Genomic DNA, 14,050 nt, shown 5'->3' on the forward strand with positions numbered 1-14,050 from the left:
GCCAGGATAAAACTATCGCTTTCTGGAATGATAAAGGTGCATTTGTGTACAAAGGCTTGGTGGTTAATGGTTCTAACAAGCTTGACTTAAAGCCGTCACCCAGATACATTCTGTCCCTAACAGATACGTACCTAAAGGGTGGGATGTGTTTATAAATGCCATGGTAGAACTTATTGTCCCATCTTCCATCATGGGCAGAAAACAGAGATCTGTTGGAACACCTGAAGGCCTCAGCCACTGACGCTGGGATGGATAGAGAAACACCGACCCCTTTTTTGCCTTCTAAAGAACAAAAATTGGCTAAACTATCTGAATGGCGCAGTGTGAGAAGTTTGTCATGTTCTAAAAATAATTTCTGAACTTGATCATGTTTTATTTTAAATAAAACACTTCTATATATATTTAAATGTCTTGGTTTTTTCTGAATTGTTCATTGTTTTTAAGAACAAAAATTAAGAAAAATAAACAATTGCCTTTAAACTCCTCACCTGGGGTGCTTTCTTGAGCAACATGGCTATGAAAGTCATTGTGGGATACACATCTGAGTTTGCTGAACCATGTTTTGAGCAAGACTAGACATGCCCAAGTATTTAAATTTATTTTTTACAAAGTTAATCACCATCTGGTCATTTTGCATTAAATCATTAGAATACATTTTTAAAATCTGGTCAAAAGATAAACCCTTGCTACGGTAATGCAAGAAAAACATGCAGTGATAGCCACAGGCGACAGAAAGGGGGTGTTGTAATTGTCTAGTGTGAAACAATGTCGGTGGCATTATTGTTTAAAAATTTCATAATGCTTCTAGGAAACAATGAACTGCTCGCGGGATGCCCGTATGAGTCAAAAAACACTCTGCGGTTACGTTCTGCCAGATATAAAGGAAGCCAGTGTTCACCCGGTTGGTTGTGAGGGTGCGTGTTGACCACCAAACCTAGGGGTCTCAGATTGGCTCGCTGGTGGCAGGTTATCGCAAGGGAACACATCCAAGAAATTCTCTTTTGTATAAGGGTCTGTTGATAGGTCACGTGAGAGCTGCACGGTGTCCATCTTCACATGTAATCAAACAGAACATTTCTCTTCTGATTTATTTCTATGACATTGTCAAAAACCCCATACACTATCATATTAATGGTGACCGTCAAAGCCTTCCCAAAGAGTATTTTTGCTCTGAGGTTCCCTGTTTTAATCAGCGAATAGTGGTCAGTGCGCATTTCTGGTCAGGAGAGAGATCAAAGGCAAACAAGGTGTCATTGCGTGCAAAGTCTCATGGTCAATTAACAGAGAATGATCTTTCACGTGATTGCTTGCTGTCTGTATCAGATGCATGTATTCTCTCTCACAGCATCCAGCCTCAAAGTCTGGTTGCAAAGGTTTGGATGGTATCTGTTCACTATACATATACAGGGCCACAAAATTAATATAATAATGGTTTAAAATGAAAGGGGTTTTTAGTGTAACTTCCACTAAAGGCGTCTTTATCCACAAACCCTAGGACAAGTATTTTCGGTAACTGTCCCAAGCACAAGTTCACCTGGTTACTGACCCTGCTGCCTGCAGGGATGCTAAACACTTTTGTTCCCACATAGTCCACAGGGTATTTAGCGTTAGCAGTAAGCCGGGCCTCTGCATGCCCCAGCCGGACGCCTGGGGCCACAAGCACATTCTTCACAAAGAGGGACACTGATACAACGCACAGTTTAAAGTCCTCAGCCGCATCACCCATTAAACAAAAGGCCTCTTTACTGCCTGTTAATTTTTTCATATCTACCCTGTTCAACAAAAGTTTTTCTTGAAAAACAGGTCGCTGTTTAGATGACCCAGCAGCTCTACTGTCCTGCTCTGGGCCATCAGCCTAGCATGACTAACAAATCCTAGATTCTCGCCATCCAGCTCTGTTTTTTCTCACCATCCAGCTCTGTGTTGTCCAAGAGTGTCTTTGTAAAACAGACCGGCGGAAAATTGTGTAATGAGTGTGTCATTGCTGTAATTGAGAACCAATTCGATAAAGGCCCTGTAAGGGTAACAGTTGATGCTTTGGCTTACTAGGCAGTCTCCCAACGTAACATCCAACTGACTGAAAATAGAGCCCACTGGGTAATTCACCAGGCCTACCGCGGCATCCCTGGGGAGTGCAGTTCCATCTCCTTTTACTAACTTGCAACAAAGGTACAGTAGTGTGTTGTTGAAATCCATATAATCTATTCCATTCCCTGCTATTAAAAAGTCGATGGGGGCAGTCTCCATCACGGCTGACAAAGGTGGCACCTTGATGTAGATGATTTTCTCAATGCTGGTCTGCATACAGGCTATCTGAAACAAGTCTAGTTCGGATTTGGTGCACTCTTCCGACCCGCAGTGAATGAAAGCCATGTTGATTAAAATATCTGTCTTTTACCAGGTACAGAGCATGTCCTCTTTCGTCCTGGCTTCCTCTTCAACTTTTGCTTATGGTCAGTCCTGCATGTCAAAGCTCTTCTTTTAAAGGGTTGGAGGGGGGGGGGAGAACTGTGCGTCGCGGATATGACACATTACTCTTTCTCTTCCTCCTTCTAATATACATCAGCCCTGACCCCTCCTGTGCAACCGGATTCGCCACCTTTTCCAGAATAGCACGGGAAACATGGCCTATCACATCTCTGGCTACATTTTGAGCGGCTGTTTTTACATGGGGTTTAATAATCTCTAGCCCTTTTCACAAAAGCAGTACAGCTTTTCAAAAAAGGGTATGGAATATTCTGCCCACGCCGGCCCAGTACATCACAGGGGCTCCATGATATCCAGGAAGGGCATATCCAGCCTAGGCTTTGTAATAGTTGCTGTAGACTTAGGGATCACCAAATTTTTTAAGATCGCCATAATAGTGTTTTACTTTTTAGAAACCTCGCTCTTTCTGGGAACGCAGGTGCAGCTTCACAATCACCTTGCCAAAGCAAAATGAGACAGGCCTGTTCTGATCTGTCTTTATTTCAATGATGATGGTGTCGATGTGGTTTTGATGGATGGGTACGTAATGGGTACAAACCACTTAAAGGTTTGTTTAAAAATTCTTTTCCCAAATCAGTTTGTAATTTTTGAGGCATGCGACCTTCACTGAAAATAACTTTAAAGGCCTTGGCTACCTTTTTGCCCATCTTGTCCTCTAGGCCTAAGGCTCAGGCATATTTTGATAAAATGTCTATCACCGTTAAGATATACTTAAAACCGCTGTTGTGTTTGAAGAACTGGTGCATATCCACCAAATCTGCTTCCCATTTTGCATCCATGTCTGAGACAATGGTCTTGTTTTTTTAAAACGTACTCAAGCAGGTTTGTACAAAGAGTAAGCATCCTGGTCTAAAAGCCATGATGTTACCGGTCTTCTATTCAGAGGTTTACTATGCTTTTTGACTTCTTGAAACAAAGGGTTCATCCCACCAAAGCAGCCAACTTCACCAGGGGTGTAATATATTTTCATTAACAGAGCCATATGCATAGACATTACTGTTATTTGTGCTAGTAAAAGATGCTGTAAGTATGGAAGGGAAACATTCATACTAACACATTTAATAAAAGTTTTATTAATCAGCTGGATTAACACACCCTTTTACAGTTGTGTTCAAAAAGGGTGCCATGACATCCCCACCACCATCGTGAAGAGGGAGTCCGAGTTGATTCATTCTTTAATTTTGTCCTTTTGTTCTCAAGATCTGTCTGTCAGACATAAGCAAAAACAGCTGACAAGATAGATTTACTCCCACAGGACTACGGCCATGAAATTTCTCAAAGGCCTCTAGAAAGGAATCGTCGAGCTGTCAAGAAATTGCCAGAAAGAAATAACATAAGATCCTCTGGTAATTTTTTTAATTTTATTTTTAGGTTTACAAAATCCCAGTCAGTTCCTAACCCCCATTATGCCCCAACCTCGCTCATTCATTTACATGTTTGACTTCTTTTCCATTCACCTTGTCCGACTCCTGGGAGCCATGGGCACCTTTCTCCTCCAGGCCATCTAGCTCACTGGGTTGCCCTCTGAACGGTTGGGTTTGGAGGTCAGATGCTGGTGTATCCAATAGCAGTGGGGGTAAAGGGCTCCTGTTCATCTCGCCCTCCTCTTCTTCCTCAGAACTGTCGCTGATGTGGCGCTTTCTCCACATGAGGTGGAGGGCCCTCAGCACCAAAGCAAAGTCCGAACTTCTGGAGGGGTGGTGGTGGAGTCCATTTTTCCGCTCAGCGTTCGCACAATTTCTGAAACGCGCGCTTTGGGAGCAAGATGGCCTCCTCTGCATGGTGCTAGAACTTCTGGGGAAGTGCTCTGCTATGACTGGTAGAGGGCGGCGTGGGAAGCTTTTAGAGGGGTAACATGGCACACTTCTGGGCGGGTCAACTGGTCCCGGAACTGCCCCAATTGGGCAAAGTGTTTCGCAGGGAGGCGGTCCAACAGGGGGAAAACCCTTCCTGATTGGTAGAGGGTGGCATGACGAGTTCTTAGAGGGGTCACATGATACCCTTTACTTCCAGTCATGTGTCCCTCTTACCCCTAGATATACTACCCAGACGGGCAGGTCTTCCAGTGAGAGGGGGCGGGGCCTAAAGGGATCGGGCACGGGACTAATGTTTGATTGCTTGTAGACACCTTATACTACTACTCTCATATCACCTGCTGTAACGGGCGTGGGCAGAACGACTCGGGGAGTAAGAATAAGGCAGCAACTGTCTGTAAAAAGGCACTGGAGACTATGATCGTCGCCTGTAGTAACTGTCGTCATGAAGATGGGATGGATGCCTATGTGAATAAGGGCTCCTCTGAAAATAGTGATGCCTTGGACCGTGGCAGTGGTAAACAAGTTGTAGGGGAGAGTCATTTCAAGCTGGGGACTTGGTGCTGTAGCATCAGGATTGAGCTCCTTATCAAACAGCAACATTTTGAGTCGCATTTCTCTATCACGGCAAGCCCTGGCCGTGAACTTAGAGCAGTGGCCACATTTTTGTGGTATATACGCCTCGCCCAAGCAGCCAGCATCGCCTCATGGCAAAGGGCACATTTGATCCAGGCATCGTGCCTATACTCTTTTCCCTTTTATTTTATTTTGGCAAAGAGCCGCAACGGAGAGAAGCGGCAAAGCCGCAAACAGTTCAAAAAATTGTGGTTTTTTTTAATGTTAAACTAAACTAGAAGAACGACATATATTGAATCCAACTAACTTTATTTCCAATTATTTATTTACAGGATAGATGACGTAACTCTGTGAAGAGAAGAGGAGAAGCAACCACGGATGCTTGAGAGGAACTGGCAGGAGCTGAGCCGCACGAGACGATCAAAGGGCGCAAACGGCGCGAGACACTAACCGCACATGCTAACTACGCCCGGCTCACTACCACTATTGAAAGTCTCAGATCTGTGGTGCCGGGATGATCCCAACACCAACAGTGGAGCACTCACAGGGACCACTCGAAGAAGAAAACAAGGTTTGGCAGAACTTACCCGAGGAATATACTGGGTCTTTTACAGTGAAGTAGCGTCTAAGCCAGGGGTGGGAAACCACAGGTCGAGGGGCTAGATATAGCCCCCAGCTTTCCTGGATCCAGCTCCCAAGGCTAAGCAATGGGGAGCCTACGCTGGTGTTCCAGTCCCCCTGCCAGCCACCCAAGAGGCTGGAGCATACAAAATCTACAAGCCAGGGCTTCCCTATGCTCTGTTGTGCAAGGGGAACGTGGGAAGTGTCTTTCTCCTTCTCAGTCAGGAGCTTCTCACTTTACTTCTCACGTGTGTGCAGCCCCCAACTGATTTTTCTATGAGTTAGTGGTCCCCAACCCAAAAAACGTTCTCTAAGCTCTCTGATGGTCAGATAATTTCAAATACTCTCCCGCAAAGGCTTTAAGATCAGTACTAGAAATTTAGAGATATTGAGTGCTGTGCCCCACCTCAGTTCTCTTTCTCCCCAAGAGCTCTCTTTTCTTCAATTCAGGTAGAGACAGGCAAATTCCCAACTCAAAGAGGAATAAAAGGGTACATTTTAAAGGGTAAAAATGTTTCTAAAGTCTTATTGCTGCAATGAAGCTTTTCCTTTTCTTTTTAAACTTCATAATGTATAACAAACTATTGCAACCACTTTGCAATCACAAAGGAAAACAGACAATTATTTCTTACCTTTTCCATATAATGAACTATAATAGGAAGTTTCTGAAATCTCAACTTACCTGAAACAATGATTTCCGAACTATATAAAAATCCATTTCAAAAGCAGCAGTAAATATTATAACAGGTGTGAAAATATGAAGAAAAAGGACTGGATCAATTCCTGCAATGTACTCTGTCAATGCTTTAACCTGACAATATAAAAAAGCGTATTTATTAATTGATTTCTGGAAACAATAATATATATTATAGAATGCAGAAAAATTAAAAGGTTTTTCTACTACTATAAATCTGCAATGATATTAAGTAATCATTGTGGATTGTAAAAACCATTAAGACAATGTGTTCAATTACCACCTTCTAAACAGTTGTCATCCTCCCTTCATCACACTACACTGCACCTTTCAACAATCTGGACCATCTGTGAAACTAACAGGTAAAATCAGTAGTCTTGTAACAAATATATGTAGACTGCCAGATAGCTTGGTGGCCAGGGAGGCTCTGCATGCTATCCTTGCACTCACAAGTGCTGGCCCCACAGTTCTCATTAGTCATGGTTCCCACCCAATGGGAGCTGCAGAGACAACAACCGGGTGGAGGCAACACATGCAGTTTTTCTGCATGTAAGGCCACAGGGACCTGACACTGACTTCGAAGACCCATGCAAAACCAAAGCAGTTAGGAGCCTGCATTAGCTCCAGGCCCCCAAAAGCACTAGTAGGGAAGGGGAGGAGCTGATCAGCAGGGCCCACAGGGCTCCTTGAATTTCCTCATGGACAGTGTTCCAAGATTTTCCATCCATGAGTGCACTGAGTTTTGCCTGTGAACCAATATTAAGATCATGTGCGCTTGTTCGGATGTGCGCCACCATGGTGCCCAAGTTATTAACACACGCATTTTATTTTATATATTATGGAAGAAAATATTAAAATGGGATAACTAACAAGGAGCATGACTTTAAATGTTTATTTAATATGAAATCAAATAAAACAAAAATGGCTTGCTACACATCCCACTGGCCTTGACCTCAGTTAGTGTTCTCATATCCTCTGTGATGATGGAGTAGGATATGGGCAGAGCAAATGGACTTAATGAAATGCTAGCCTTAAATCTCTGCTCCTGGGTTTGTCTGTGAGCAGAAACCTTTTCCTTTTATGTGACTTTGATTTTATGATTTCTCCGCATTTCACAAACCGGTCAGAAAATAAGGGATTTCAGCTCAATCAGCTCTTCTCTGGCCAAATCATTTGTGCAAAAGCACCAGACACAATAAGATTATCAGTCACAAGCAGCTTGTCATTTTAGATACAAACATCTTAATTACATAGTGAGAATTTGTCAGGACTTGGAGTGATGCTAATTCTCCCTCCCCCCCTCTCCTACCGCTGTCACTCTGGTGCCCTGTTATCTATAGTCCCTGGAGCAGTCACAGCACAGTCCCAGCTCCAACTCCAACACACGGGGCAGATGCCCACCACATGATCCTGCCCCAGGAGACGAATAGCCACCATGCAGCCCTAGCCCTAGATGCAGACCTGGAGACAGCAAAAAGTTACCTGGCTCAGCCCCCACTCTCTCACCAGCCTGACCACCACCAATTTCAACAGATAGGACCTAAGTAGTGCAGGGCTGCAGGCATACTGCTGCACAGGTCTGCTAATGAGGTGGGTGGGACTTAAATTATTTCTGCATGTCCTAGAGAGAACTATGCTCATGGACACCAGTCTGAGAAACACTGATCTAGACCAGTATTTCTCAATCAGTGATACGAGTACCCTTAGGGGCACTTGAGAGAAATCTGGGGGGGTACATCGACACAACTGAAACTTGGAAAAAAATGAATTTTTGTTTTAAGTGTCACAGTGCTTTATTATACTGCTCTACAGCCAAAATGCTTCTGAAATAAATGTAGTCAAACTTTACTAATTCTGGGTCACTGAGAATGAAAATCATGCTTAAAATTGTTGATTGGCTCTAGTTTTCAAGATATGCTATTGGGTCAGTATATACGACCCTTGACTTGCGAATGGCAGAGGATAAGTGAGGTATAAAGGGAAGGGATCTCAATTTAAACCAGAAATGACTAAAATACATCTTTGATTGGATCAATGAATAAATCTATGACTGGGTTTGAACAGTACTTGCTTTTTAGGCAAAACAATGAATGATGCAATCTGAAGCTGCTATTGCGTCATACATGATATGAATTGCATCATGTTATTCCTAGAAGTCATGGATGATGCAATCATAACAAAGCTTACATCACTCTCCTGAACAAATTGCTCTATATCAGCTCTAGAAATCATATAGTGCCGTGCTCTCTTATTTGTCAGTGTTTGATTTTGCAAAGTTACACATTTCTGTTTAGCCAGAGTGAGCAGAAATGCCTCGTACTTGTGTGAACAGTGCAGATAGCTTCTGCTATGATTGTGGTGAAGTGACTTTTGCATCACAAAAGTGCAGTATAACCACTATGGTTAAGAAAGCCTATCACCTTTATTTTGGCTACAAAATTGGAGATCAGGACAAGAGATGGGCCCCACACATATGCTGCAACACTTGTGCAACAAATCTTCGCCAGTGGTTGAACAGGAAAAGGAAATCTATACCCTTTGTGGTGCCAATGATTTGGAGAGAGCCAACAGATCATACCAGCAATTGTTACTTCTGCATGGAGCCTCCAGTTGGGAAAGGTGTGTCAAAGAAGAAAAAGTGGACTGTGCATTATCCAAACATTCCATCAGCTATACGCCCAGTACCCCACAGAGGAAGACTGCCGGTTCCTGATGCACCAGAATCATTCTCACTTGAGTCAGACGAGGAAGAGGAAAAGGATGAAACTTCTGGTCCTGAACCATCAATGTCACAGAACCGACATTTTCTCCCATCCTCCTCCTCTGAACCACACCTTGTGAATAACACAGGGTGAACTGAATGACCTTGTTAGGGATTTGGAACTACCCAACAGTAAGGCAGAGCTGTTGGGCTCCAGACTACAGCAGTGGAATCTCCTGGCAGGTGATGTTAGGGTTTCCACGTTCCGTGACCGTCAAAAGGATCTTGTCCCATTCTTACTCATGGAAGGTGATCTTGTAGCCTGCAACAAGATCGATGGTGTGATGGCAGCCCTCAACACCGTTCACGATCCAGATGAGTGGATCCCCCATATTAACTGGATACGTGTCACCTCAGGAAGAGAAGTGGAGATAAAATTTCTCAATGGCTTAAATGACTGCTTCTTGGAGCAGCTGGTGCAGGAACCCACAAGGGGAGAGGCAATACTCGATTTAGTCCTGAGTGGAGTGCAGGATCAGGTCCAGGAAATGACAGTTAAAGGACCACTTGGGAATAGTGACCATAATATAACAACATTCAACATTCCTGTGGTGGGAAGAACACCTCAGCAGTCCAGCACCCTGGCATTTAATTTCAAAAAGGGGAATTACACAAAAATGAGGAGGTTAGTTAAACAGAAATTAAAAGGCACAGTGACTAGAGCCAAATCCCTGAAAGCTGCATGGAAACTTTTTAAAGACACCATAATAGAGGCCCAACTTAAATGTATACCTCAAATTAAAAAACATAGCAAGAGACCTAAAACAGTGTCACCGTGGCTTAACCACCATGTAAAAGAAGCAGCGAGGGACAAACAGGTATCTTAAGAAGTGGAAGTCCAATCCTAGTGAGATAAATAGAAAGGAACACAAACACTGTCAAATCAAGTATAAAAATGTAATAAGAAAAGCAAAAAAAGATTTTGAGGAACAGCTAGCCAAAAACTCAAAAAGAAATAACAAAATGTTTTTTAAGTACATTAGAAGCAGGAAGCCTGCTAAAAAACCCGTGGGTCCCCTAGATGATCAAGCTATAAAAGGAGCAATCAAGGACGATGAAGCCATTGCAGAGAAACTAAATGATTTCTTTGCTTCAGTCTTCACGGCTGAGGACGTTGGGGAGCTTCCCGAATCTGCACCGTCCTTTGTGGGTGGTGAATCTGAGGAACTGTCCCGGATTGAAGTGTCATTAGAGGAGGTTTTGGAAGAATAGAAAAACTTAATGTTAACAAATCTCCAGGACCGGATGGCATTCATCCAAGGGTTCTAAAAGAACTCAAATGGGAAATTGCTGAGCTATTATCTGTAGTTTGTAACCTATCCTTTAAATCGGCTTCCGTATCTAATGACTGGAAGGTAGCCAACGTGACACCAATATTTAAAAAGGGCTCTAGAGGCGATCCTGGCAATTACAGACCGGTAAGTCTAACTTCAGTACCGGGCAAATTAGTCGAAACAATAGTAAAAGAATAAAATTGTGAAGCATGTAGAAGAACATAATTTGTTGGACAAAAGTCAACATGGTTTCTGTAAAGGGAAATCCTGTCTTACTAATCTAATTGGGTACATCTAGACTACCGTGTTTTGTCGACGGAAGTTTTGTCGACAGATACTGTCGACAAAACTTCCGTCGACAAAGAGCGTCCAGACACATTGAGTTCTGTTGACAAAGCAAGCTGCTTTGTCGACAGAACTCCATAGTCTGGACGCAATGTTACAGGCAATAACTCTGTCGACAGAAGGTGTTATGCCTTGTAAAATGAGGTATACCAGCGTCAACAAAACTGCTGAGTTCTGTCGACGTTATGTCGACAGAACTCAGCGGTAGTGTAGACGCTGGTATAGTTTTGTCGACAAAAGTCCACTTTTGTCGACAAAACTAGGCAGTCTAGACACACCCTTAGAGTTCTTTGAAGGGGTTAACAAACATGCAGATAAGGGGGATCCAGTAGATATAGTATACTTGAATTTTCAGAAAGCTTTTGACAAGGTCCCTCACCCAAAGGCTCTTGTGTAAATTACATGGCCATGGGATAAGAGGAAAGATCCTTTCTTGGATTGAGAACTGGTTAAAAGACAGGAAACAAAGGGTAGGAATAAATGGTAAATTTTCAGTTTGGAGAGGGGTAACTAGTGGTGTCCCCCAACGGTCAGTCCTGGGACCAATCCTTTTCAACTTATTCATAAATGATCTGGAGAAAGGGGTAAGCAGTGAGGTAGTAAAGTTTGCAGATGATACAAAACTGTTTAGGATAGTCAAGACAGAAGCAGACTGTGAGGGACTCCAAAAAGATCTCACCAAACTCAGTGATTGGGCAGCAAAATGGCAAATGAAATTTAATGTGGATAAGTGTAAAGTAATCCACATTGGGAAAAATAACCCCAACTATACATACAGTATGATGGGGGCTAATTTGGCTACGACAAATCAGGAAAGGGATCTTGGAGTTATCATGGACAGTTCTCTGAAAACTTCCACACAGTGTGCAGCGGCGGTCAAAAAGGCAAATAGGATGCTAGGAATTATTAGGAAAGGGATAGAAAATAAGACACAGAATATCTTACTGCCCCTGTATAAAACTATAGTATGCCCACATCTTGAATACTGTGTACAGATGTGGTCTCCTCACCTCAAAAAAGATATTTTGGCCTTGGAAAAGGTTCAGAAAAGGGCAACTAAAATGATTAGGGGTTTGGAACGGGTCCCATATGAGGAGAGGTTAAAGCGACTGGGACTTTTCAGTTTAGAAAAAAGGAGACTGAGGGGGGATATGATAGAGGTCTATAAAATCATGAGTGGTGTGGCAAGGGCGGATAAAGAAAAGTTATTTATTAGTTCCCATAGTAGTAGAACTAGAGGACACCAAATGAAATTAATGGGTAGCAGGTTTAAAACGAATAAAAGAAAGTTCTTCTTCACACAGCGTGTAGTCAACCTGTGGAACTCCTTGCCAGAGGAGGCTGTGAAGGCTAGGACTATAATAGAGTTTAAAGAGAAACTAGATAATTTCATGGAGGTTAGGTCCATAAAAGTCTATTAGCCAGAGGATAAAATGGTGTCCTTGGCCTCTGTTTGTCAGAGGCTGAAGAGGGATGGCAGGAGACAAATCGCTTGATCATTGCCTTTGGTCCACCCTCTCTGGGGCACCTGGTTTTGGCCACTGTCGGTAGACAAGATACTGGGCTAGAAGGACCTTTGGTCTGACCCAGTACGGCCGTTCTTATGTTCTTATGTTATGTTCTTATGACTGTTCGTTGATTCATCGAAGACGAGTCTTAAAGCTGTTTTGCTGCATAATGGCAATGTTTTGCCATCAATTCTAGTTGGTCATGCAGTCCATATGAAGGAAACCTATGACAACATGAAACAACTTTTGAGGTGCATAAACTATGACCAACATCAGTGGCAGCTTTGTGGCGATTTGAAGGTTGTTGCTCTCTTGCTTGCTCTGAAGACTAGATACACAAAGTACTGCTGTTTTCTCTGAGAATGGGATAGTTGTGCAAGAGATTCCCACTACATCAGGATAGATTGGCTTCTCCGACAGTCATTGGAGCCTGGGAGGAAAAGTGTTCAGCATCCACCACTTGTTGAATCAAGGAAGATTATGTTACCACCCTTACACATCAAGCTGGGTGTGATGAAGAACTTTGTCAAGGCCATGGAGAAAACACAAACAGCTTTCAAGTACCTCCGTGGAAAATTTCCAAGGTTAAGCGACGCGAAGATAAAGGAAGGTGTCTTTGTTGGTCCTCAGATTTGTGAACTTCTTCGAGATGATGCATCTGACCATGCACTCCGTGGCAAGGAAAAGACGGCATGGAAAGCCTTCCAGTTAGTGGCAATGAATTTTCTCGGAAACAACAAGGCAGACAACTACAGGTTGTTGGTGGAAAACCTCCTCAAGGCATACAAAAGCCTTGGTTACAACATGTCACTAAAGATACATTTTTTGCACTCTCAGCTAGATTTCTTTCCACCGAACTGCGGAGCAGTGAGCGACGAGCACAGCGAGCGATTTCACCAGGACATTGCAACAATGGAGAAACGCTATCAGCGCAAATGGAGCCCATCGATGCTTGCAGACTATTGCTGGACAGTGACAAAAGATGCTCCATTTAATGAATACAAGAGACAAGCCAAGAAGCACAGAGTAGACACTGAATAAGACTAAACTATGTACATAATAGTTTTTTTGCCTTTTGTTTCATAATAAATTTTATTTATATATAACCCTTTTGCTGATTTTTAAAGTGTTACATAAACAGGACAGGTGAAATATCATGTAAAGCAACCATAGACACGTGAAAAGACCTAGATTTACAATTTATGATTAAAACTCTACTATCTACACAATACACATAGATGTAAAATGTAAACACTTAAATATCTTGGAAACAGTAGCCAATCAGTAGTTTTAATTGTCATATTTGAATCCAGCACATCAAAATACATAATAAATAGCACATTTTATCTCTGAAGCAGACGACTTCTAAAAAATTGTAGACCAGTTTTATTTTTGTACTTTTCACACCTACAAATTTCATCGCCCACCTGTCTATGATTAAGTTATTTAAACAAATGTGTTGCGATAGTAGAAAAAAAATTGTGTCTGAAAACTGTAGATACTGAGGGTACTTACAATTTTTTTTTAAAGGGTTACTTTATAAGAAAAGGTTCAGAAACACTGAAGTAGAACATTCTTAACAAATGTTTGCCTAACCTGCTCCTAAAACTTTCCAGTGATGGAGATTCCACATCTCCCTGGTCAATTTATTCCAGTGGTTAACAATCCTGACAGTAAGGATGTTTTTCCTCATATCCAATATAAACTGCCCCTGCTGAAATATAACCCCAATGGTAAGTAACTAATGCATACTTCTTAGTGAAGATATGCGTGGAGGCCCATGCTGTTGCCCTGCATATCTCTCTGATAGGCACATTATGCTAGACTGCCGTTGATGTGGCCATCACTCTCGTGGAATGGGATCATATAGGTGTAGTCAATGAGACTTTGCTGATGGCATAGCATTTGCAAATGCAGTTCGCAATCCACTTGGAGATCAGTTGTTTGGATATCGCTTGCGGTCTGCTATT

At 42.6% G+C, this 14,050-nt stretch overlaps 1 protein-coding gene across 1 annotated transcript in view; it reads right to left on the minus strand.

The window, feature by feature from the left end:
• The window catches only part of LOC112547202 (solute carrier family 9 member C1), a 384,930-nt gene that overhangs the window by 348,356 nt on the left and 22,524 nt on the right, over positions 1 to 14,050 (minus strand). Inside the window, exon 3 of the mRNA XM_025188925.2 lies at positions 6,181 to 6,309. Coding sequence (XP_025044710.1) covers positions 6,181 to 6,309 — 129 coding nt within the window. The remainder of the gene's footprint in view (positions 1 to 6,180; positions 6,310 to 14,050) is intronic.

Source organism: Pelodiscus sinensis, chromosome 4, assembly GCF_049634645.1.
Source record: "Pelodiscus sinensis isolate JC-2024 chromosome 4, ASM4963464v1, whole genome shotgun sequence".
NCBI lineage: Eukaryota > Metazoa > Chordata > Testudines > Trionychidae > Pelodiscus > Pelodiscus sinensis.